General features: G+C 48.0%; 1 protein-coding gene across 3 annotated transcripts; it reads left to right on the forward strand.

Moving 5' to 3' along the window:
- Nucleotides 1–560: 560 nt before the first annotated feature.
- On the forward strand, nucleotides 561–22,252 carry LOC123802576 (zinc finger protein 567-like). Of its 3 annotated transcripts, none has more exons than XM_087867176.1 (9): nucleotides 561–679; nucleotides 919–989; nucleotides 1,087–1,204; nucleotides 5,671–5,792; nucleotides 6,355–8,671; nucleotides 9,757–9,799; nucleotides 16,662–16,788; nucleotides 17,072–17,167; nucleotides 18,941–22,252. In XM_087867176.1, the coding sequence occupies exons 5-9, from the start codon at nucleotides 8,616–8,618 to the stop codon at nucleotides 19,981–19,983; spliced, it is 1,365 nt and encodes a 454-aa protein (XP_087723302.1). In that variant the 5' UTR covers nucleotides 561–679; nucleotides 919–989; nucleotides 1,087–1,204; nucleotides 5,671–5,792; nucleotides 6,355–8,615; the 3' UTR covers nucleotides 19,984–22,252. The 3 variants fall into 3 exon arrangements, with proteins under 3 accessions (XP_087723302.1, XP_045669367.1, XP_087723299.1); XM_045813411.2 differs by having other exon boundaries at nucleotides 588–658; XM_087867173.1 differs by having other exon boundaries at nucleotides 588–989.
- The last annotated feature ends 1,537 nt before the right edge of the window (nucleotides 22,253–23,789 follow it).

Here is a 23,789-nt window from a genome sequence, read left to right on the forward strand (position 1 = left end):
TATGCATAAATTCAGGGCTGCCTTATTCATACCATGAGCTGCAGACATAATATTTAGGCAAGGGTTCCCTGAGACCTGAGAATTATTTCAAGGGTTCCTCCAGAGTGAAAATATTGAGAAAGGCTGCCTCTGATTCCTCATCTGTGAAATGGGGCTAACGATACCTATTTTGGGACTGTCATGAGGACCGAAGGATAGGAGTTTTGTTGTTTTGTTTTGTTTACAAAGTCAAGTGCCCTACACGGAGCCCCACGGGTAGTAGTAGGCTTCTGGGGAGGAGGCGTACAGTCAAGCCCACATTGGCGTCCAAACTGGGGACCACAGGGGCCAGCGATAACCCACCCGTCAGCACGGTGCAGCGCTACTGACAGCCTGGATCCGATCCGGTGGGAAGCCCCCAGGGCGACTGCCGCCGGCAATAACATGGGGGAGAGTGCAGTCACTCACAGCCCGTGGGTCCACTGGGTGGCCACCGTGCCATACCCGCCTACCCACACCTGCTATTCCGTGGCCGGAAATGCCTGGACTGCCGGCCGGAAGTACCTCACCGCGGAGACTCCCGGGAATTGTAGTTCCGTCCAGTCCAGGGGCATCTCGGCTGTGTCTGGAGGTCTCTGAGAGCGGTCTGCGCATTTCCGGACCCCAGACTGGACTCGTGGTGATCAGCACCTCGGACCTGGCTAGTTCTGAGGCCCCCGCGGCATCTGGGACTGGCAATTCCCTCTGCCCGAGTTGTAGAGAGGGCACGTGTGGCAGAGCCAGGGCTGCAGAGCTGGCGGACGCTGGGAGGGGTGCTGTGCTCAGGGGGTCCGGTGGGCGGCTCCGTCTGACGTCTACTGGGGAGGGTCGGGGTTCCTGTCTGGTTTGGGGCGGGGGCCGTGGGCAGGCTGGTCTCACTGCTTTTCTGTCGTCCTGCAGCCAAGCCTCGTTGGAGCCCCACACTCCGCAGGGGGCTTAGCGCGGTGTACCCAGTGACAGCCTCGGCCTCGGTGAGCTGGGGGCCAGCTCTCCCCGGAATGGTCACCCTTCTTTCCCGACGGTGGATTTGTTTCCATCCCTTGACTCGGAGCTTCTCTGCCTATCCAGGTCCCTGAACTCCGCTGGCACGGCCCGACTTCCCGTGGCCGAGGAGGGACTGCTGAGGAAAGGCCCCCCTCCTGTCCGACCCTCCGTCACTCCTTCGGATCCCACATCGCAGCCAACGGTAGGCTCTGAGCTATGAGGGCAAGGAAGGAAGGATGTGAAATGATTGGTATTTCATGGATCTACGGTGTCAGTCTTCATCTGACAAACATTTGTTGAGTGTCTGGGTCAGGCACTGGGGAAGCGACGGGTGGCATCCTTGGCTGGAGCCCTGTGGAGGTGTCGGTCCGGTGAACAGATAAGGGCCACCAAGGTGTGGGTGCTCTGATAGTTATCGCTACTGGATGAACGGACACCCAGGCAGGAGGTCAGTTCCTACTGGGGGAGGCGTGACTGAATATCAGACTTGAAATAAGGTCTCCATAGGTGAAAGGGGGCAAAAGGGTTAGGGGTAGGGAACAGCCTATGAAAAGGTAAGCAGCATGAAACGTGTGGGTAATGCTGGATTTTGCACCATGGAAGAGCCTGGGTGGGGGGTGTGGTGAGGCTGGAGGTGGTTTCGGGGAGCATATCAAGCTGGGCTACGGGGTACGGACTGGATCCCATTAGCACCTGAAGTATTTTAGGCAAGGCAGTGGTGTAGTGAAGTTTGTCTTTTGATGTGATGTGATTTGTCTTTTGGCAGTGAGTAGAATTGCTGGGGACTGAGCTAAGGTTGTGGGAAAAGTGAGTAGAGGAGCGTATCTCAGGTTTGTGAAGCCATGCCAACACTGGCAAGGGCGAAGGAAGGTGGGGCTGTGGGAGTGCATCCGTTTGCAGACTGTCGAAGATGGGAGGAGGTGGACATGGTTCAGTGTAGACAGTTCTTTCCCCATACTCCACGAGGAGAGAGAGAGCCACAGTGAGGGTGCCCAGTGATGCAGAGATGGGGGTGGGTCTGTCTTTCTTTGAGGCTTTTTTGTTCAACATATAGGACACACTTGCCCTGGGGCGGAGGGGAGAGGTGTGAAGCAAAACCGGTACTATAGTTTTAAGTCTTGATAAGGCTTATCAGTTGTTTCCATTATGACTTGAATTTGCGTCTTCTTGAAGGAGGTTTTCTCCTATTCCAACCTGTATTCTTTCTTACTGTGTTCAACTAGTGATGTTAGAAAAGATCTCCAAGGTGTAGCAAAGTAAAAAAGAAGGAAACTTTTTGCCCATTTAGACTGAGCAGATGTTAAAAGTTTCTTTGCTTTGGATTTTCTAAAGAACTAAAACCTTATAAATACCATTGGAGCTCTTTTAATATCACCCCTCATTCCATTTCCCTTCGTCTCTGGTAACAACTCCTGAGATTGCTTTATTCTTATGTGGTATTTACTTACTAGATGTGAACGTGGTCATAAACAACTATTGTTTTGTGTCTTCATTACCTTTGCCTGTATTTCTTTGGCTTTGTTTTTCCCTTTTTTATTTTTAGTACTTTTTTCATATATTCCAGATCCGAATCCATTTATGGCTTATGCACATTGCAAAACTCTTGAATAGATTTTGATTGGGCCTGGTGTTTCCTTGATGAGTATATTTCTGAGTACCGATCCATTTTATTTAATGTTTAGTGATTGATTTTTTTTCAGTTTTCTGTTGCTTTGTCAGTTTTAGAGCTTGATCTTTTTCTAGGAAATTGTCCAGTTTAATTTCAGATTTATGGCATTACATTGCCTATAGTGATCTCGTCACTTAAAAACATCTCTGCCGCATCTGAAGCTGTCTTTTCTCATGTTTGAAAACTGCATTTTTGCCTTCTCTTGCTTTCTTGAGCAACGGTGCCTGAACTTAGTCTATTTTTTTAGTTTTAAATACAAACCAGTTATGTTACTAGTTTTAATCTTTTCAAAGAATTGATTGTAGTTTTTTCTTTGCAGTTTTTTATTTGGGCACAACTTCAGGTGTAATGTCAGGTCACAATGGTAGAACAGTACAGAGAATTCCTGAACACCTTTCATCTAAATTTCTCAAATATGAACATTTTACCACATTTGTGTAGGGGGCTTGAGGGATTTCAGGGCCGATTAAAGAAAGAGATACGACTGTATGACCAGGAGCACGCACAAGCTTTATTTAAGCACGCGTGTTAGGGAGAGGTCCCTTGCAGCATGAGACCATCCAGAGGCTGGGGCCCAGGGGCCGCTTCCCAGAAGGGAGGAGGACAAGGATTCCCTTGGGTATCTCTGGGTTAGAGGCGCTTGGGGTCTGTGTAGCCACATGGTGTATTCTATCTATGGCTACCAGATGCTGGCTGCAGTTGCATGGGGTGGGCAAAGCAGGAAGATTCTAAATGACTAAAAGTCTGTCTATATTTGGGCTGTCTTTAACATGACTGCATGTGTTAACATTGGAGTTTGGTGCCACTGGTCCTTTGAGCTACTGGCCTCAGCCTGCTAGGGGCCACTCCACAGAGGCCATCACTGGCTCCTTCATATACAAGTTGCTTTCTCCTACTTTTCCTCTGCCCTCCATGCATCTGCGTGTGTGTACGTACTTTGTGTGCGTTTCCCAAAAACAGGGCCATTTTGTCACACAGCCACAGGATAATGGTCAAAACCGGGAAATGAGCACTGGTACAATACTGCTGTCCACGGATCTTACTCACCTTTCACCCGTTGTCGCAGGAAGACCGTTTCTAGCTCAAGGAGATCTCAGATCATGTGTTGCTTTTTCCCCCCACGCCCCTTTGTCGTCTTTCTCTGGAACAATTCCCCAATCTTTCATTGTCTTCAATAGAATAGCAACTTTGAGGAGTCCAGACCAGTTATTTTGTGGAATGTTCCTCAACGTAGGTTTGTCAAATGTCTCACCATGATTCAGGTAATACATTGGTGGCAGGATTTTTTTTTAACTTTTCTATTATTTCTTTGATTTCCTTTCCTTTTTTTTTTTTTTTTAATCTCTGCTCCTACTTGTTTCTTTTATGTCTTTTGTGTTTACTCTTTTCTGTGCTAGTCTCCTGTGGTGATGTCATTAATTTTCCATTTTTATCTAATGAGTATCTTAGGGCTGTATTTTTTTTTAAGTGTGTGTTTGTAACTATGCCTCAGTTTTGATACGTAATATTTTTGCAGTCGTTGTTATAAATAATTCCGTGTTCTTATAATTTTCCAGTTGTACAGCTTTTTGGTTTAGAGAGTGGCATCTATGCAACATTGATTTTTTAAAACATATTTGTTGAGGTTTATTCTTAGCTTTTTTGGGTCAATTTTTATAGCTCTCCCAGATGTGCTTAAAAAGAATGTATGTTCTCTGACTAGCAAGTATATTCTTCTGTCCGATCCAATAGGTCAAGCTTTTAAATTGTTATTCAAATGTTGTATACTCTATTTTTTTTTTTTTTTGTATCAGGAATCTTCATTTCTAAAAACACGTGCTAGAGTCTTTTCACTGTGATAGAGGATTTGTCGGTGCCCCCTGCACGCTTCACGTGTTTGAGCCACATATGCATCCCGACTGTGTGTTGGTGTGCACAGACCCAAGATCGAGTTGGCCTCTGCCCCTTGCTTTGTCTCTGCGATGGGTCCTTCTTTCGTTTTTGTATGTCTCGTTTTTTTTTTTTTTTCTTTTCTTTTTTAAATGAATGCCAGGCATTGTGTGTGGGAGTGGAGACCTCTGCTCCCCTGTCGCTGTGTGTGGGGCTGGGAGGCAGGAGGTCGGTTGCTGCAAGACTGGTCAGGAGTTGACAGGCCTGGCATCTGCTGTTGCCCTGGTTACTATCAGGTGGCAGTCTCGGGCATTGCTCTGTGCTTCGGGTGGGCTGGTCACTGTTCCCCGTTGTGACTATCTCCTCGTGCTGATGCTCCCGCTTCTTCCTCAGTGCTGCCTGGGCTGGTGGTGGAGGGCCCTACGTCCCTGAGTCTCGGGGCTGGGGCCTTGTCGGGGCTGCTGCCCCTCCCCCTGTGGTAGGAGCCTAGGACACATGCCTGCTCCCTTTTCCCTGTCAGGAGCCATAGTTCTTACCTGTGTTCTGGGAGCAACAGTATTTGTTGCCCTTCCCTTGGCAGCGTAAGGCTTTGTTCCTCAGGAGAGAAGTTTCTGGAAGGATGGGGCTTCCCCGTGTTTCCCACAAAGGCAGCCACTCTGCTCCTCCAGACCTTTGCTACCCAGGGAGCCTCTCTGTGGTCTCCTGCCCAGCCCTAAGCCTTCTCCTGAGCACCAAGTGGAGGGCTGTGTCCCAGATTCCCACAAATTCCGTGATTTAAAGCAACACCCACTGTCACCTCGCAGCTCTGCACTGTCCAGGGGGACGTGGCTGGCTGAGGCTCTGCTCAGGTCTCCCAAGGCCAGAATCAAAGCGTGGGATGGCGGGCCTCTTCCCCAGGGGGCTCGGGGTAGTCTGTCCAGGCCCACGGGGGTCAGCAGATGTCCGTGTCCGGGGATTTGAGGCCCAAGGCCCCTGCTTCCTGGCTTGCTGTGAGCTGAGGTTTCTCTCAGCTCTTTGCACAGGGTGGCGTGGGGGTCCTTCTTGTGTTTCCACTCTCTCCACCCCCTTTGGAGGTAAATGTCCTGCTTATGTTCTCACGTAAGTCTCACCATCCGTCTGTTTATTTGCAGGTGTTCTTAGTGTCTTGGCAAAGGCTTAGAATCAGGCTGGGACAAGGTGGCTCAGTCTGCATATTCCAGCTCCTTTCTACCCCCAGACCGCCTGGAAGCAGGAGCTGAGCCTCCAGCCCACGGTAAGTTCTCAGCAGGAGAGCAGAGCTTTGCCAGTCCTCAAGCCCCAGGCACCCCACCGATAGGATAATTCTTGTAAGGGTGACCCGGGGAGCAGCAATCTACTTTGGAAGCAGGGCGCCCTGAGCTCCCCTCCTGGCTTAGGGCTGAAACTGGAGGTCCACGCAGTATGGGACCGCCCCCAGAAAAGCATCCCTAAAACAACCGAGGACCCGCTTGCTGACTGTGAATTTGGGGGATGCCATCGTATCAGGGGATCATCTAGGATTTGGTTTAGGGGATGGTTTGCTAGGAGGAGAGGGGATCCCCTGCTTTAGGGTGTGAGAAACAGGAATGAGGGAAGGGATCCCTATGACTCTCGGAGGACGCCCCCCCCCCCCCCCCCCCGCAATCTCTCTATACTCAGGTGCATTCACTGTCCCGGCACCTCCTCCCTGCCCGCCTGCCCCCATTCCCCCCCCCCCCCCCCACGGCTTGTGAGACATAGACCCTCCTTGTGTAGTCAAGGCATAGAAGTTGCTTTCTTAACCTAAGAGTATTTCATTTTTCCTTCTCATGTTAAAGACGAAAGAAAATGTGCGTGAGAGAGGTGTTCAGAGCCACCCAGCTTACTAGAGGCCGAGCCAGCTCTAGCGCCCAGGGCTCCCGTCCGCCAGGCGGGGGCTTCCTCCCGTGCGCCTCGGGTCATCGCTAAAACCCGCCCCTTCCCACCTTCCACCCCTTCAGACCCTCCCACGGATTTCCTCTCCTCCAGGGGAAGGACTCTGATAGGCGGTCATGGAGAGAAAACCCAGTAAGATGATATATGTATATTTTTATGAAATATTGAAATATTGAACAGTGAGCACATGTTGATTGTCTAAAAAACAAAATTAGAAAATGCCACTATGTCAAAACAAACAGATCCTACCATGCGAAGGTCACCGTTGTTAACATTTTGTGTGTTTTGTACGGAATTTTTTTCTTTCTATGTTTTTACAAAAACCCATTCCACATGCTGAAATTGGATGTACACAAACAGGAAACAGTACAGTGTCCCCTCTGACCACGGTTTTGGACCCACGCCGTTGGGCCTGCCTTCCAGTCCTCGTTTCCCGGGGCCGCCATGGCAAAGTACGGCAGACTGGGGCTGCCCGAAGCGCGGAGAAGTGAGGTTTCTCAGCTCAGGGGTGGGCGGGGCCGGTTCCTTCGGAGGCGGTGTGGGGGCGCCTGCTCCGGGCCTCTCCCTGCCCCCGGGGGGCTTGCTGGCAGTCCTTGGCGTTCCTGTCTTCATCTTCCCTGATGTTCTCCCTGTGCCCAGTTTCCCCCTTTTACAAGCACGCCAGTCACACTGGGATGCCCCCCCCCCCCATCCTCTGCAAAGACTATTTCTAAATTAGGCCACACTCTGAGAGACTGAGGGCTAGGACCCCCGACATATCTTCTTCGGGGACAGAGTTCAACCTAGAACACGTCCCTGCCAGGACAAGCTCTCCCGTAACCCAGAGCGTTCGGTTGCCTGAAGCTGTGATGAAGGCCAGTCTCTCCTCGGCCGGCTGCTGGTGGTCTAGTGAACAGCTTACACTCCGGTCCAGTTTGAGCTTCCCCCTCTCCCTGCGGGGCTGCAGGTCTTCATCCCCAGATGGAGGGCCGGTGGTCTCTTCTGTCTCTGCTCCTCCTTAACTCTTTCTTCTCCTCGTCGGACCGCTTCTTTCTCCGCCAGGGGCAGAGTAGGAGGAGGGGAAATGGAGGAAAAGTAGCATAGACGTCTCCTTGCTCCGTGCTTTTGGTAGCTCCACCTGCCTAGCTGGTCACCTGTCACTCCTGAAGCCACCTGATGGCCTTTTCGGGGTGCAGAGCCTGTGACACTGGCAGGGGCTCTCTGGCAGACCTCGGTGCCCACCCCCAGCTCCTGGCTCAGTGGTCCTGCTTCTCCGTGTCCTTGCTGTAGAGTTCATGCCCACCTACCTTCCTGCCCCCTCTCCTCACCTGACCACCCATGGTGGCCTTTGCCAGCCTCTAACCTCTGATTTCCTCGGCTGCGAGGCTGACTCCTGCTGCTGGGCTCCCGCATGCACAAAGGTGTCCCCTCAGTGCTCGCGCCCCCCCATCTGCTGAATACCATGTGCCCAACAGTTTCTACAGCTGGGCGCACATCCAGCCGGCGGGGGGTGAGGTTATTCTCCCCCATGTTTTGCAAGCTCCCTCTGGTTCTCTTGCAACCACCTCTCTTGGGATGGGAGGGAAGCAAAACCCCACGTACACTGTCAGTAGACACCTCTCTTTCCGCCGTTCCTTCTCCAAAGGGAGGCGTCTGTTAGGTTGGGCCTAGCCGCTCCCCCGGAGAATTTGGGGTGTGTGGGAATTTAGCTAAAACTCCAGGCACCTGGGAAAATCCCATCCATCTCCCTGTTACCCATCTGTGAATCATGTGCTTATGGATTATGTATCCTTTCCCCCCCCCCCCCCACTTACTGGTATAGCCAGAAGCGATGTCCGTGTCCGATATTTTCTTGTGTGATAGTGTAAATTGATTCATAGCATGGCATGCTTTAATTGTATCACAATTGATTAACTAATCTCTTATTTTTAAGCACTTAGGTAGTCTCCAATTAAAAAAAAACAAAAACACCCTCAGAATTCTTTATGGAGTTTCTGTAATTCTAGACTTTTAGTGTCTCTGCAGACTTCTTGGACCCAACTCCCGTGTGTCTCTATCCTGAGTAGGAACATACCTAAGACCAACCTCGTGTGTGTTCAGGAGAGAGATAGGTGTGGGGTCCAGTTGATGCTTCCAGCCACAGTAAATTTGCTCCTGAACCTTCGTGTTCCTGTTCCCTGGCAAAATGAGGAAAGGAGGAGGAGGGCTCAGGAGAAGCCATCAGATCTTGTCCCATATTTGGTAAGTGGCAGAGCCAGACCGGGACTGCTTCCCGGGCAGAGGTCAGCCCAGATCAGCCAGGGCGGTTCTTACGAACAGTGACTGCGGACAGATCGCAGCCATGGGAGGAGGAGCGCACGGAACCCAGGAGGTCCGGGCCAGGCCGGAGGGCCCCGCCTCATCGCCCCCACCCCACACCTGCCGTAGCTAAACTCCGTTATTTAATGGACTCTGCCTTTAGGAACTCATTTTTATATTTTCCTGGGAGTTGTCCTCAACATCTGCCAGGGGCAGGACTGGTGACAAGCTTTGGGTTAGAAGCTTATCAAACGACAGATATTTTATAAATAACATTTATATACGAAGTGCCTGTTTGTCATAGAAAAAGTTAGGAAATTCATCTAAGGACAAAAAAAAAGTGTTTCATACGGTGGTTGTGACCCAACTGCCCAGAGCTAACTGCTCCCAGCTTTTTGTCTTACATCATGTCAAAGATTGTTCTGTGCAAGTGTGTGTGTGGGTCTGTGTGTACGTGCGTCTGTGTGTATGCGATCAAACCATTTTCAGCCACGTTTTTTCAGTGATCAGTATGCTATCACTAAAGTAGTTTTCTATGATTTTATTTTCATTAGCTACAGAACGGTTCATTTCCCTTTGGAGGCAGTGTGTTTATTTAACTCATCCTCCTTTGTTGGATATTTAGTTATTTTCTGTTTGTGGTTTTTTGTTTTTTGTTTTTTTTGCAGAGTTTTAACAAAATGTAATAAATTTCTTGGCGGTTAACTCTTTGCCTAAACTCATGACTGTTTCTTCAGAATAAATTTCTATTAATTCAATTTCTGGGGAATGATGGGAGGGGTTAGCAAATTGCACACTGATGACTGAGACACAGATACATATGTGGATTAAGTAGAAAAGAAAAATCCAGATTGAACCCGTTCAAAGCCGCGTCCCCATCACACGGGCTGTGTGATGGCAGGGTCCCTGGGGGAAACCTGTCCTCCCTCTGTGCCTGGAGGCTGGGGTGGCGGCAGTTGATTCAGAGGCTGGGGTGAGCTTGGCCTCTCACGTCCTCTCCTCTCCCCACCCCCTCTCTGCTTCCCCAGGTGTCTGCTTTTCCCGGCCCATCAGGGAAGGACCATGTGCCAGGTGAGTATGGCATTTCTTTTATTAATTTATTTTTATTCATTTATTTGAGAGAGAGCGTAAGCAGGAGGAGGAGCAGAGGGAGAGGGAGAAACAGACTCCCTGCTGTGTGGAGCCCAACGTGGGGCTCTATCTCAGGACCCTGAGATCACGACCTGAGCCGAAATCAAGAGTCGGTCACTTAAACCAACTGCGCCCCCCCCCCCCCCGCCCCAGGTGCCCCGTGGCATTTCTTTATACTGCACTCTGCTTTACCAGGGGTTTGGGGGATGCTTCTAAGAATGCATCCAGTAAAAACAATGCAGACAGGACCCAGGATCAGTGAAGACAGGAAGCAAGTAGAAGAAGGAGGCCGTGCGGAGAGAGTTATGAGCTGCCCTATAAACTTGTGTCTGACACTGCCGGCACTTTCAAAAGACAGATTCCAGCCAATAAATGACTTGTGTTGTCTGTTTGGGACTAGCATGTCAACTTCTTAGAGGAAAGAAAGCTGTTTTCGGTATTGAGGAGTTTATGTGACAGGCCTTGGCATGTGAGGTTAGCAGGCGGTGTCCTCAGTGATGACAAGACGGAGGCGGACACACCAGCAAATCTCCTCTGACTTTTCTTTCCAGATAAACAGTGGGTCTTACGTGAGTGCGGAAATCTGTGATTGTGATTGCTTAAGGAATCAAAATCCTCAGTTCCCCATAAACAGCCTCATGAGGTCAGACTGACCTAGAGGAAGCAGTGCATTGTGCAGAGGAAGGAACAAGTAGCATGTTCTGCAAATCCGTTTTCATAGTAGTGTTTTGAGCTAGCTGGAGAGCAAACAGCTCAGTTTCAGTCTTTGGCAGGAACATGGAGGGAAGTGTTGGCATGCTCCTGGCCTTTTCTCCTGGGGTCCGAGCTTCCTCTTTTCACGACTTAGACCTCATGCATCTGCCCTGGGCCCCCTTTCTTACTGTGATCTTCAGATGTCAGTGATGTTGTCTGCTCCCAGCCTGTCTGCATTCTCAGATCAGTCGTGATGGGCCCCTCTCTTCACCCCAGGCCCAGGAACTCATGAACGGAAAGTGTGCTGGCCAGAGCCAGAAACCCAGCTAGAACTAGGTTAGGGTGAGCCCCAAATCCAGGCAGTACCTGGACCACAGGAGGATCAGGGGTGCAGTTGGGACTCAGAGACAGTCACACTGAGGAATGCAGGTGTTGCCTGGAATCTTTCTGGTCCCTTGCCTCTGGGTCTGTGACTTCCTTCTTTCACAGAGACGGCATCCGTGTGTCCAGAAGTAGGCATGGCCCACACCCCACACTTACGAGTTCTGCCAGAGAAAGGGACCAAGCCCCCTCTCGCAGAGCCAGTTTGCACGGTCTTTGGGAGAGATTCAGATTGGCCTAGCTTAGTCCACATCTAGGGCTGAGAGGCTGGGTCTGTGGGGGGCGCCCCCAGGAGTACCACCTACTCGGGGCGCCGGAGGGAACCTGCTGGCCGCAGAAGAAGCCGAGGTCTCGTGGACGAACATTACAGCTGCCCACTCCAGGAAGAAAAACGTTCTTAGGGTCTCGTTTTCCAGCTTGGGGACCTGTCGCTCATAATGACTGTATCAGTCCAGCTTGGGGACCTGTCGCTCATAATGACTGTATCAGTGCCTAAAAGAGCCGGGACCATCTGGATGTTTGACGCCAGGAACATCTGGGCACAGGACCAGTGTGAGAGGGTTGGAAACAAGGTGGCAGGACCACGGCCTTCTCAGAGGAGAGAGCTGGCTGCATCTCGAGGCTGCCGGACCCGTACTCAGGCTGGAGGTTTCATCTGTGCCTTTTGGGGAAGCTGTTATTTCTCAGGAAACCAGGTCTCGCTGCGAACGGCTCCTCAGAGCTATCCGCAACAGAAATACTAACAATAAAAGTTACAAACCTCCGCCTGTTGAGCGCTTATGCACCAATCTCTGTGTTTTCCATATGTTATTTCACGAATGAGCCTGTGAGATAGGTATTCTTAACCCTTCCTCCCGTTTTACAGATGGACAAACAGAGGCTGGAGATACTAAGCAAGTTGCCTGGGATCTCACGTCTATTAGGCGATGGAGTTGGGATGTGAATGCGGACAGACAGGTGGACCTAGAACTGGGCCCTGAGTGGTTGAACTGCACTGTAGTTTTATCTGCTCGACACATGGCCCCAGCACAGGAACCCGGCAGTACTTCTGCCGTCCAGTATGGTAGCCGGCAGCCACAGGTGGATACTGAGCTCCTGAAGAGTGGCTGTTCGGGCGGGGGACCTGCATTTTTCATTTCCACTTAAATTTTATCTTATTATTATTTTTTAAAGATTTATTTATTTATCTGAGAGTGAGGGAGAAAGAAACCCAAGCAGACTCCACGCTGAGTGTGGAGCGTGGAGCCCAACACGGGGCTCTATCCCACGACCCTGCGATCAGACCTGAGCTGAAACCTGAGTCAGATGCTCAACCGACCGTGCCCCCAGGCACCCCTCCACTTAAATTTTAAAATGGGATCAGAGTAAAATACTTTCCCATCAAAGACAACTTTATTGTTTTTATAGGACTACATTTCATGAAGGTGAAATTGGAAATACAGTGTCGGAATTGAGATGTACTCTAAACTGGGAAACACCCACCAAGTTTTAAATATGTGGTATGAAAAAAAAAAAGAATGAAAAGTATATCAGTAATTTTAAAATAATTCTATATTGAAATGATCATATTCTGGATACATTAGACTAAAAGATCTTATTAAAATTAACTCATTTCCTTTTTTACTTAAAAGGTGACTAGAAGGTTCTGGTTTTTAAACCACTCTATTGAGGTATGATTGACATGTAAAACCGGGCACAGCTTGATGAGTTTAGAGATAAGTGTACGCCCATGAAACCATCACCACAGACTTAAATCCATCACCTGCAAAAGTTTCCTCCAGCCCCCTTTTAAAATATATGTATTTCTTTTCCTTTTGTGGTAGGAGCATAAGATATGCCCTCTTAGCAAATTTTTAAGTAGACAATGCAGGATGATTAACTGTAGACACTATGCTGTACAGGAGATCTTCAGAACTTACTCATCTTCCATAACAAACACTGAACCCCTAACCAACACCTCTCCATTTCCCTGCCCCTCCCAGCTCCTGGTACCCACGACGCTACTCTCTAGTTCTAGGAGTTTGGCCATTTTAGAGTCCTCATAAAAGTGGGCTCATGCAGTATCTGTCCTCCTGTGTCTGGTTTATTTCATTCAGCATAATGTCCTCCAGGTTCATCCGTGTTGTCCAAAATGCAGGGATTTCCTTCTTTCTCGTGGCCAATATTCCGTGGCATGTGTATACCACATTGTCTGTTCACCCACGGATGGACACTTAGGCAGTTTCCGTCTCTAAGCTACTGTGAATCATGCTGCAAGGAGCATGAGAAGGCAGGTATCTCGGAGACCCACGTTCAATAAGATCACATCATCTTCGAGCACAGATATATTGACTTCTTCCTTCCTGATTTGGATGCCTTTTATTTCTTTTTCTGGCTGGATTGCTGTGGCCAGACTTCCAGTACTGTGTTGAATAGGAGAGGCAAGAATGGGCATCCTTGTTTTGTTCCAGGTCTTAGAGGGAAAGCTTTCACCACTGAGTACGAGGTTAGCTGTGGGCTTTTTGTAAATGGCCTTTATCGTGTTGAGGTAAGTTCTTTCTATTCTTTTGCTGAGAGCTTTTAATCGTGAAACGGTGTTGAAGTTTGCCAAATGCTTTTTATGCAGCTATTGAGCTGATTTTGTGATCTTTATCTTTAATTCTGTTAATGTGGTGTCTCACATGGATTTTCATGTGTTGAACCATCCTTGCATCCCAGGGATAAATCCTACTTGGTCATGGTGTCTGATCCTTTCAGTGTGCTGTTGAATTTGATATGCTAATATTTTGTTGAGGATTTTTACATCTATGTTTATCAGGGATATTGGCCTATAGTTTTCTTTTTGGGTGATGTCTATAGTTTTGGTGTCAGAGTGATGCTGGCCTTATACAATGAATTTGGAAGTATTCCCGCTTTTTCTGTTTTTTTTTTCTTTGGGAAGAATTTAAGAAGGATCAGTATTAATTATTGTTTAAATTTTTGGTGGAATTCATCCATGAAGGTCTTGGGGCTTTTCTTTGTTGGGAGTTTTTTGGTTACTTCTTCAGTCTTTCACAGTTACTGGTGCACTCAGGCTTTCTGTGTCTTCTTGATTCAGTATTGGTAGGTTGTATATATTTTTTTAGAATTTTGTTCATTTTTTCTAGGTTGTCCGATTAGTTGGCATAGAATTGTGTATCACAGTTCCTTAGGATCTTTTTATTTCTGTGGCATCAACTGTAATGTCTCTTCTTTCATTTCTGATTTTATTTATTCCAGTCTTCTCTTTTTTTCCCCTTAGTCTAGCTAAGGGTTTGTCAATTTTATCATTTCAAAAACCCAACTCTTAGTTTTATTTTTTCTATTATTTTTCTATTTCCTATTTCCTTTATTTCTGCTCTAATCTTTATTATTCCTTCTGCCAGTTTGGGGCTTAGTTTGCTCTTCTTTTTCTAGAGGTGCAAAGTTAGATTGTTTATTTGAGATGTTTTCTCTTTTTTAATGTAGGTGTTCATTTCTACAAAATTCCCTCTTAGTACTGCTTTTGCTGCATCCCTTAAGTTTGGGTTTATTGTGTTTTCATCCGTCTTAAGATATTTTATAATTTCCTTTTTTACTTCTTCTGTGACCCAATGGTGTTTAGAATGTGTTGCTTAATTTCCAAACATTTTAAATTTTCCCCTTTTCTTTCTATTATTGATTTCTAGTTTCATTTCATTGTGATTAGAAAAGATACTTGGAATGATTTTAGTCTTCTTAAGTTTGTTAAGACTTGTTTTGTGACCTAGCCTATGATCCATCCTGGAGAACATTCTGGGTGCTCTTGACAAGAAGGAGTATTCTGCTGCTATTGGGTAGAATGTTCTGTAAATATCTTTTAAGGCTATTTGCTCTATAGTGTAGTTCATTTCTGCTGTTTTCTAGTTGATGTTCTGTCTAGACAATCTATCCATTATTGAGAGTGGGCTATTTAAGTCTGTTTCTCCCTTGTGGTTTGTCAATGTTTGCTCTATATATTTAGGTCCTTTGATGTTGGAGGCATATGTATTTAAAATTGTTATATCTTCCTCTTGGATGGACCCTTTTATAATTATATAAGGACTTTCTTTGTCTCTTGTAACAATATTTGACTTTAAGGCTATTTTGTTGGATACAAGTATAGCCAGACCAGCTCTCTTTTGATTACCATTGCATGGCATGGAATATCTTTCTTCACCCCTTCACTTTTACCCAGTGTGTGTCCTGAGGTCTAAAGTGAGTCTCTTGTAGACAGCATAAAATTGGGTCTTGTCTTCTTAGCCATTCAGCCACTCTATGTGTTTTAACTTGGGGAGTTGAGTTTATTTACATTTAAAGTAATTACTGGTAGGTAAAGACTTACTATTGCCACTTTGTTCATAGTTTTCTGTTCTGTAGTTTCTTTGTTCCTCTCTTCTCTCTTGTCTTTATTGTGGTTTGGGGATTTCCTGTAGTGATATGTTTTGATTCTTTCCTCTTTATATTTGTGTATCTTTTATAGATTTTTTTTGGTGTGGTTACCATGGAGCTTGCACTGAATATTTTATAGTTTTAGCGGTCTCTTTTAGTCTGATAACAACTTAACTTCAGTCACATGTGGAAACTCTACACTTTACTTCCTCACACATTCACACTTTGTTATTTATGTCAGATTTTACTTCCTTTTATATTGTGTTTCCATTAATAAATCTGATTATAGTTATGTTTTTGCATTTTAACTTCCATACTTGTGCTAAAAATGATTTATACACTGTTACAGCATTACCACATTCAGTATAAATTAATTTGTTGTTTTGCTCCTTAATTCATCCAGACAGAGGGAAGATGAAGGAGAAGGGGAAAGAGAGCCAAGCCCTGCTCTGCGTTTGTGGAATCCTTTCTCTGTTTTCGTCTTGTTGCTACCTTAATTTTGACCATATCTCATGTCATCAATTACAATTATATCCTAATTTTATTTATTCATTCCCTCCCAGTGATTTCTTACCTTTTTCTACATCTGATCATCTTTTGTAGCTCCCCTCCTCAAATACCCTGATGGGAGTCCCCACTGCCTTATAGGAGAAAAAACCCTTTGTCTTATGATCTGCGTTGCGTGCGTGCTCACTCTCTCTCTCTCTCTCTCTCACACACACACACACACGCATTATATTCAACATTGTCATTCCCAAGTATCTGCAACTCCTACCAGGTTTTTTTTGTGACTCCTTGCCTATGCTCATGCTGTGCCTCTTATTAAGAAGCATCCTTCAGACATCCAGACACCCTGTTGATCTTTCATGATTCTGCTCAAAGGCAGCTTCCAGTGAAGCTTAACTTGACATCAGGACATTGAATTTGACTGCTGTCTTTTTGTCTTTTCTGTCCTTAATATACTTCCATCATAACTTCTGGTATAATTGTACCACACAGAAGTCTTCTGTTTATCTCACTCCACCAGACTCCAAATGCCTTCAGAACAGGAGTAATGTTGCATTCAGCTTTCAACCCCAAGCACCATGCGGAATGCCATTAACCTACCAAATCTTCCATAGATGCTCATGCACTGAATAAATGGATGAATAAATAGAGATCTTCCCTAATCTTTTTCTTCCCTGCTACAAAATGTAGTACAGAGTTGGGGCATGCTAAGCTTCCTAAATCACTTAACATGGGGAAACCTGACTTCGAAGGTGGTAAGATCCACCGCCTCTACACCTTTGCCATGGCACTCCGTGCCGAGCATTCCAGGTGAATCAGGAACGTGTCATTCCAGGGGTCGTTGTCATTCAGAGACGTGGCCGTGGGCTTCACCCAGAAGGAATGGCAGCAGCTGGAGCCCGCACAGAGGACGCTGTACCGGGACGTGATGCTGGAGAACTACAGCCACCTTGTCTCCGTGGGTGAGGAGAGCTTCCCGTGTTTCCTGATTCTGTCTGAGCTCCTTTCTTTTCTCAGTTATGCAAAACCTCTTAAGGACTAGGCACGTTTGGCCTTGGGTTTCAGTTGTCAACAAGTCTGGCTCTCATCTCACCCGCATTATTTGTGAATTTACCTCCCAAGTGAGATACCCATTCTTCAGCCAAGATGTAAATGTTCGTTGAGCCACCTGAACCTTCTGCTTCCTTAGATGGCCCAAGTGGCTCAGCATAAGCCCTCATAAACAGGGATATTTCTCATCAACAGGGTGTCAAGTCACCAAACCAGCTGTGATTTCCAGGTTGGAGCAAGGGCAAGAACCATGGATGGAGGAAGAAGAAATCCTCAGATGGAGCTTTCCAGGTGAGAGAGGATCAGCTTGTGGGAGGCGGGGGTGGGGGCAGTAGACATCTGATTGGTTACAGAGCAGAACTTTGGGTGGGTTTTGTTTCAGGCCACTGTTCTTAAAAGCCTTGGGTCTTTGCAAGCAGCTGTGGACGTTTGGCCCGAGACCTTGAAATGCCCCAAATGACTCCTGCCACCTGCACACATCACACATCACGACGTGATCACTCTCCTTTCCCTGGGTTTTAGAGAAAGATCTATTCTATTTTTATCCTTTTATTTGACCCTCCCATCTGAGACCTTGCTTGCTTAGTTCTTCTCTAGAATCTTTAGTCTGCCCCTTCCCCATGGTTATGAGACAGACTTTCTCATGTTTTCAGGGATTTGTAGATGGCCCCTATTTTAAAATAATTTATTTTGTGCCACTCATTTTAGTTGTCCTTTCTTTTACTGCGAAATGCCTCAAAAGCTTAATTTTTCCCTTTTAGGTTGACTTTAAATGCCTCTTCTTTCAAAACTATGTAATATGGCCCTGTTTTGCTTAATAGGTTATAAATGAAACTCCTTTCTCCCCGTCCCAGTATAATCCCATGGGGAGAAGAGCATTTATCTTATCTGTCCTTATTCTGTGGGACACCATCATGGACATTGACTTAACTCCCTCTTCCTTCCGGGACAAGGGTCTTTTATCAAGCATTTGTTTCAGGGATATTGTTACTAATCAGGGGTGCACACCAGAATCACCTGGAGAGCTTTAAAAACACTCCCTGACTCGGTCCCAACCTGGAAACATGCTGGTGGGTAAGATCAGTAGGCACTGATTTTGTCCCTTAGGAATCCAGTGGCAGGACTGAAGGAACTTCAGCATTTCTAAACCAAGGACCTCTGTGGTTGCTTTGGGTGTGGGTGTGAGAGATGAAATAGCAGGTAGTTTGTGGTTTAAAACATAAATGAGGGGTGCCTGGGTGGCACAGCAGTTAAGCGTCTGCCTTCGGCTCAGGGAGTGATCCCGGCGATCTGGGATCAAGCCCCACATCAGGCTCTTCTGCTATGAGCCTGCTTCTTCCTCTCCCACTCCCCCTGCTTATGTTCCCTCTCTCGCTGGCTGTCTCTATCTCTGTCGAATAAATAAATAAAATCTTTAGAAAAAAAATAAATAAAACATAAATGAAGCTAAAAGCAAATGAGGATCCAAGCACGGAATGCAGAATTTGACATTTAAGAATCTCAGCGTGGTTGCCGTGGTGACATGTACACCAACATGCCCACTACCTTTCCAGTTTTTCTCTCATTCCCTTTTACTTGTGTGTCTTCACCTTCTTGTCAATTGATTGTGTCAAACTTGTTAACAGCAAACCTTCTTATATTTATTGTCCATGTTTTATCCCTCTTCCAGTATCCCATTTTTTCCTTTCAAAAGCCAAGGGATGGGGTGCCTGAGTGGCTCAGTCGGTTGAGCATCTGACTCTTGATTTCAGCGTGGGTTGTGAGATTGAGCCCTGTGTTGGGCTCTGTGCTTGTTGCACAGTCTGCTTGGGATTCTCTGCCTCTCTCCCTCTGGCCCTCCCACACATGCTCACTTGCTCTCTCTCTAAAATGAATAAGTAAATCTTAAAAAAAAAAAGCCAAGGGATGTGCTTGTAGTAGGCTTATGATTATGATGATTGGATCTCAGCAATGAGGTCTGACGCCACAAAGTTAATCTTCCTCCTAAGTGTTTCTGAAATCATGTAGTTCTGTGATGTGATTCTGGGAAGATTAACAAGTTTGTGTCATTATTTTTCCCCCTAGAAGAAATTTTGCAAGTTGACCACCAAGTAGATAGACAACAGGAACACCAAGACAAACTTCTGAGGCACGTTGCATTCTTAGACAAGCCAGAACTGACCAAGAAAGGGCACCACGAGTGTAACACAGTTGAAAAGGCAGTCTGTAAGGACACAAACCTTGCTCCTTCAAAACAGCAGGTTCATACATGTGACTCATGCGGAATGAGTCTGCCGTGCAATGTAGACGTCAGTCCCAATGCCTACCTTGCGAGAAGGCGATTTGAATGTGACGGACAGGGGAACTTGTTTCTCTACTCCAAGCTCGAAACCTCCCCTTCCGGGATGCAGCCGCGTGAGTGTGACCGGTGCCAGAAAGCGCTCCACCAGGACCAGGCCCTGAGTACCCACTGGGGAGCTGGCGGTGCCGAGAGAGTCCACAGGTGCACTCAGTGTGGGAAAGGCTTCTCCTGCGAATCGGAACTCAGCGCGCACCTGGGGGCACAGGGACTAGGCTGCAGGGTTAGCCAGGGCGGTCACCCCAGAGAGAAACCCAGGGGGGACGGCCGCGGTGGGACGACATCATCCCAGAAGACGAGCCCATTGGTGCCCGTCGCAGCTCTTGCTGGAGGGAAGCCCTACAAGTGCTCTGAGTGCGAGAAGACCTTCTCCCACAAGTCCCGCCTCATCGAGCACCACCGGTCTCACACGGGGGAGAAGCCCTATGGCTGCAAAGAGTGCGGGAAGTCTTTCTCGCGCAAGTCGTGCCTCATCATTCACTACCGCATCCACACCGGGGAGAAGCCCTACGGCTGCGGCGAGTGTGGGAAAGCCTTCTTCCAGAAGTCACACCTCATCCTGCACCAGAGGACTCACACGGGCGAGAAGCCCTACAAGTGCAGTGAGTGTGGGAAAGCCTTCTCGCAGAACTCCTGCCTCATCATACACAAGCGAACTCACATGGGCAAGAAGCCCTACGAGTGCTCTGAGTGTGGGAAGACCTTCTCCCAGAAGGCAAACCTCATCCGCCACCACAGAATCCACACCCGGGAAAAGCTGTACGGGTGAAGGGAGAGCGAGGGCTTCGTCCCAAGTCATGGCACATCGGCGAATGTCACACCTCTGGATGTTGTGAGTGTGGAAAACCCTTCAGGGGTTTTCAGGAATTCCAGTGCCACGGGCATGCAGAGATGCATACCAAGGTGAAATTCGACCAGTCTGGAGAATTAGGAAGAGCCCATCTCTTCAAACCAATGACAGGAGGGTGATGGTGCTCTGGAGCGATCTATTTTTATAGGATATGCCTATTATAAAGTCTATCTATCTGCATTAACCGTGGCTATGGAGCTTTGAAGTCTATGAATAAATTAAGTCATTAAGACAACAGATCTCATAAACATCAGAGCAATCCCAGGGAGCACAAAGGGGTTATGTTCCTGACGATGCTGCCTAGAAAGAATCAGATTTATTTTTAAACTCCATTAGTCATTGAACGTAAGTGTGAGCTTGTTAGGCATACGCACCAGAACCGATAGAACAACCTCTATCAGGGTGTCCCACACGAAATCCTACCCTTTTGTCTCTGTGATGTATGCTGTACCTAGAACAGTAGGAGCTTCTTATTAAACCAGGACTCTGGATGCCACACCAACATCCCATTCTGTTTTTTGTTTGCTTGCTGGATCTGAAAGCCAGCAATTTCATGACCTCTCCTGATGATCTCTCCACCAACCAGTTCATAATTAGGTTTCGTATTAAATGTGTTAGAACTCCCTTTTCTGGCAAAATGGCAGACCACCTGAGGCAAAACCCATTCTACCAGAAATGATGACCAGTAATAGGTGACATTCTTTTAAATGTATAATGCCACTGGCAAGAAAACCATCGGAGTTTCCAGATGCCAGTGAGGTAATCTGAACAGAGAGCCAGTGATTCAGTTGGAGGGCCGAAGCTGTGGCTGCCCTGTGGGTTTAACTCGATTTACCCTGAAGCTTGGGTGTTCGAGACCAAGGAAGACGTGAGGCAAGGCCTTGGAGCACACAAGGCAGCGAGTGGGTACTGAAGTAACTTACAAATTCATAAATTTCAGAAGTCTGTAGGTACAGGGAAAGGGGGTGGACTAGCGAAAAGTCTCATTTGCAGGGGAAGCTTGTCTGTCTTTCCTTTGGGCCCTGATGAGGGAAGATTTACCCCAGTGATTCATGAGCCCTGACCAGCATCCCATGTGAGTCAGAATTTGGAATTCACCCTATTCCTGTCCCAGCTTTAAAACTAACCGGTCAAATACAGAAATTTGCCTTGTCTTTGAAACAAATGACAGAAGCAAACAAAATACATTTTGGAGAGAGACATCCTCAATCCATGTTCGTCAGGCTTCCGACATACAAACCCAACATGACTTCATAATCCAAAACTACAAGACATGAATCCACAGCGAGTCAACAGACACTTGAACAAAATAATATCCAGTGTTTTAGGGTCATAGAAACACACGACATTCTATAACTACCTTCACAAATGATTAAAAGCAAAAACTTAAAACCACATGAAAGCAGGGCACCAAGCCAGATAACTGGTCTCTTTGGAAAGGGGAGCACACAGAGTGTCCAGAAATGAGAAATACAGGCACTGCAACGTGAACATCAGAATGCTGAGCAGAAAGCCCAGCGGTAAACGATACTGAGCTGCAGAGAAAGTGAACAGAGAGCCGTCCAAAGCAGATTCCTGGGATTCAGTCTACAGAGAAGCATCTCGATTAAAACGAGAAGAGCGAGCATGAGTTCCTAAAAGGCAAACTAGAGGAAGACAAGTAAATATTCAAAGAAAACCCGGCTCGGATTTGACAAGACGTGAGCTCACAGCCGCAGGCAGCACATCTTATGCCCATGTGGATAACAGTAAATTCACAGCTTAGATGCACACCTGTCCAGAGCTGGCTGCGCTGCTCCGTGGTAACTCGGCTCCGCACCCACCTTGTCTGGCCGCAGAGCTGCAAGTGAACGTGAGGTCCCCATGTGGCTTCTCCCACCTCCTTGCGAGCTGCAGACTTCCCTGCTCGCCAGCACCTGTCTGCCTTACGCACTCCTTAGCTGAGACCCCCGTGGCACTTACCTAAACCCTGCTTTTCTGGTTTGAATTGACCAGTGTGGTCCTAGCCTAGGGACCCTAATAAAGTCATGTGCCCCGGGTGTCGTCTCTTTCTGTCTGCTTTCTGCCTTGACATCCCTGTGTGGCCCCTCCAGGTCTGCTGTGTCTTCACCCAGGCCCTGTGGCCTGCTGTTGAATCCACTGACCACCAGTACCTGTGCTCCTCTTAACAAGTGTTAGTTTAATAAAGTTATAACAACTGGCCACAGGAACAGGCTGGGAGAGTCTGCGGAGAATGCCTTTTAGTGGGAACGGCTGGCTAACTGGCTCTGCCAGGGGGCCGTTCCATCTGGGCTTCCCTCCCCCGGGGCTTGCTGGCCTCGGTGGGCGCTGCTTTGCTCCGCGGCTACTGCCCATGCAGAGTGCTGCTCCTTCCCATCCCAAAGTGCGAGCTGGGAAGGAAGCAACCAGAGTCCTTCTGGACCTGGGAGGATTGTCACGGAGGCTGGTTTGAGATGCTGTGGGTCTGTCTTCCACCTGTTAACGCCCCGCAGAGGGCGAGTTCCCCCAGCGAGTGCTGGACTTCGAGTGAGCTCCCCCACTCTGAGCACCTGCCCAGCTGTTCTCACAGGTGGCCCCAGGACTCCGAGTCCTGACTGGTGCCATGGGGCCCTCATGCTCAGGGAAGGTGCAGCTCCCTGCAAAGGTAGGATCCAGGGCCTGCGCTCCCTCTGTTGCTGTGTACCTTGTCCCTCGACCCCGTGGGATATTGCAGATCCCACCCCTGGCACATGGTGGCATGGGATCTAGTGGCCTAATGCCAACAGTTGAAGCCCCACCTGGCCCGAGCAAGTTAGCAAGCTCCTCGCTAACGTCAAAGCCCAGAGACGTGGCCCCGGGCTGGTCAGCCTGCAGAGCGCTGATGCGCCAGGGCTGGGGATCTGGGGGTCTGCCTGTCACAGTCACAGTGCTGCGAGTCGCTCCTGTCCTGGGGAGGCCGACTGGGACACCCCAGAGAGGGAAGTGGCCGCAGGGGGACATCCACTGCGGATCTTTCCAGTAAGAATCTGTAAGGTCAGATCAGCAGGGGATGATACAGAATCTGAAACTGGAAACTATCATGTGTTTGAAAGCTACTAAGACAGTAAATCTTAAAAGTTCTCATCACAACAGGGAAAATGTGGCAAATGTGAGATGATGATGTTAACTATACTTGTGATCATTTGACAATATACGCATCTATAGAATCCTGTTGTACACCTGAAGTTAATGTCATGGTACGTGTCACTTATACCTCAATAAATAAATGAAAAAAGAACCCCAAACTCGAAACTTTACGCATCTCAAGACTCGCAATATTCTAAAAGACTTTGTGCAGCAGGAGGGGTGAGGAGGGCCAGCCGGCTGCTGAGCTGCTCACACCGGCCCTGAGCAGCGGCCTGCCCCCGGAGATGCAGCCAGGGGCCCACTGTGCCTCACCGTTCACGGGGCCCCGGGGCCCCAGGGCCCCAGGGCTACTGCCCGCAGATGCAGGTGCACCCTGCTCCCGCCTGAGATGAACCGGTGACAGCCTCAGGCTCCAAATCCACCACACCTGCTCCTGCTTTGCCTGAGGGAGGCCCGCCAGCTGGTCAAGTGCAAATGTCTCCTTGGTGGTGGCTCCCACTCCAACGGGGTGCCATCTGCTGGTGGAGCCCCCTCCTGAGCCCAACCCCAGCTCCGGAGCTCAGCTGGAGCAATGTCAGCCCCGCGCACAACCACACACGGCCGAACATGAGGCGCCACAG

The sequence above is a fragment of the Ursus americanus genome, chromosome 2 (assembly GCF_024610735.1).
Source record: "Ursus americanus isolate L20-20 chromosome 2, mUrsAme1.1.p, whole genome shotgun sequence".
Classification (NCBI taxonomy): Eukaryota; Metazoa; Chordata; class Mammalia; order Carnivora; family Ursidae; genus Ursus; species Ursus americanus.

Coding starts and splice junctions, on each gene's coding strand:
- LOC123802576 (XM_087867176.1), top strand. CDS start 8,616: ATGAGGAAAGGAGGAGGAGGGCTCAGGAGAAGCCATCAGATCTTGTCC. Junction 9,800..16,661: donor AGGGAAGGACCATGTGCCAG/GTGAGTATGGCA, acceptor GTGTCATTCCAG/GGGTCGTTGTCATTCAGAGA. Junction 17,168..18,940: donor CCTCAGATGGAGCTTTCCAG/GTGAGAGAGGAT, acceptor TTTTCCCCCTAG/AAGAAATTTTGCAAGTTGAC.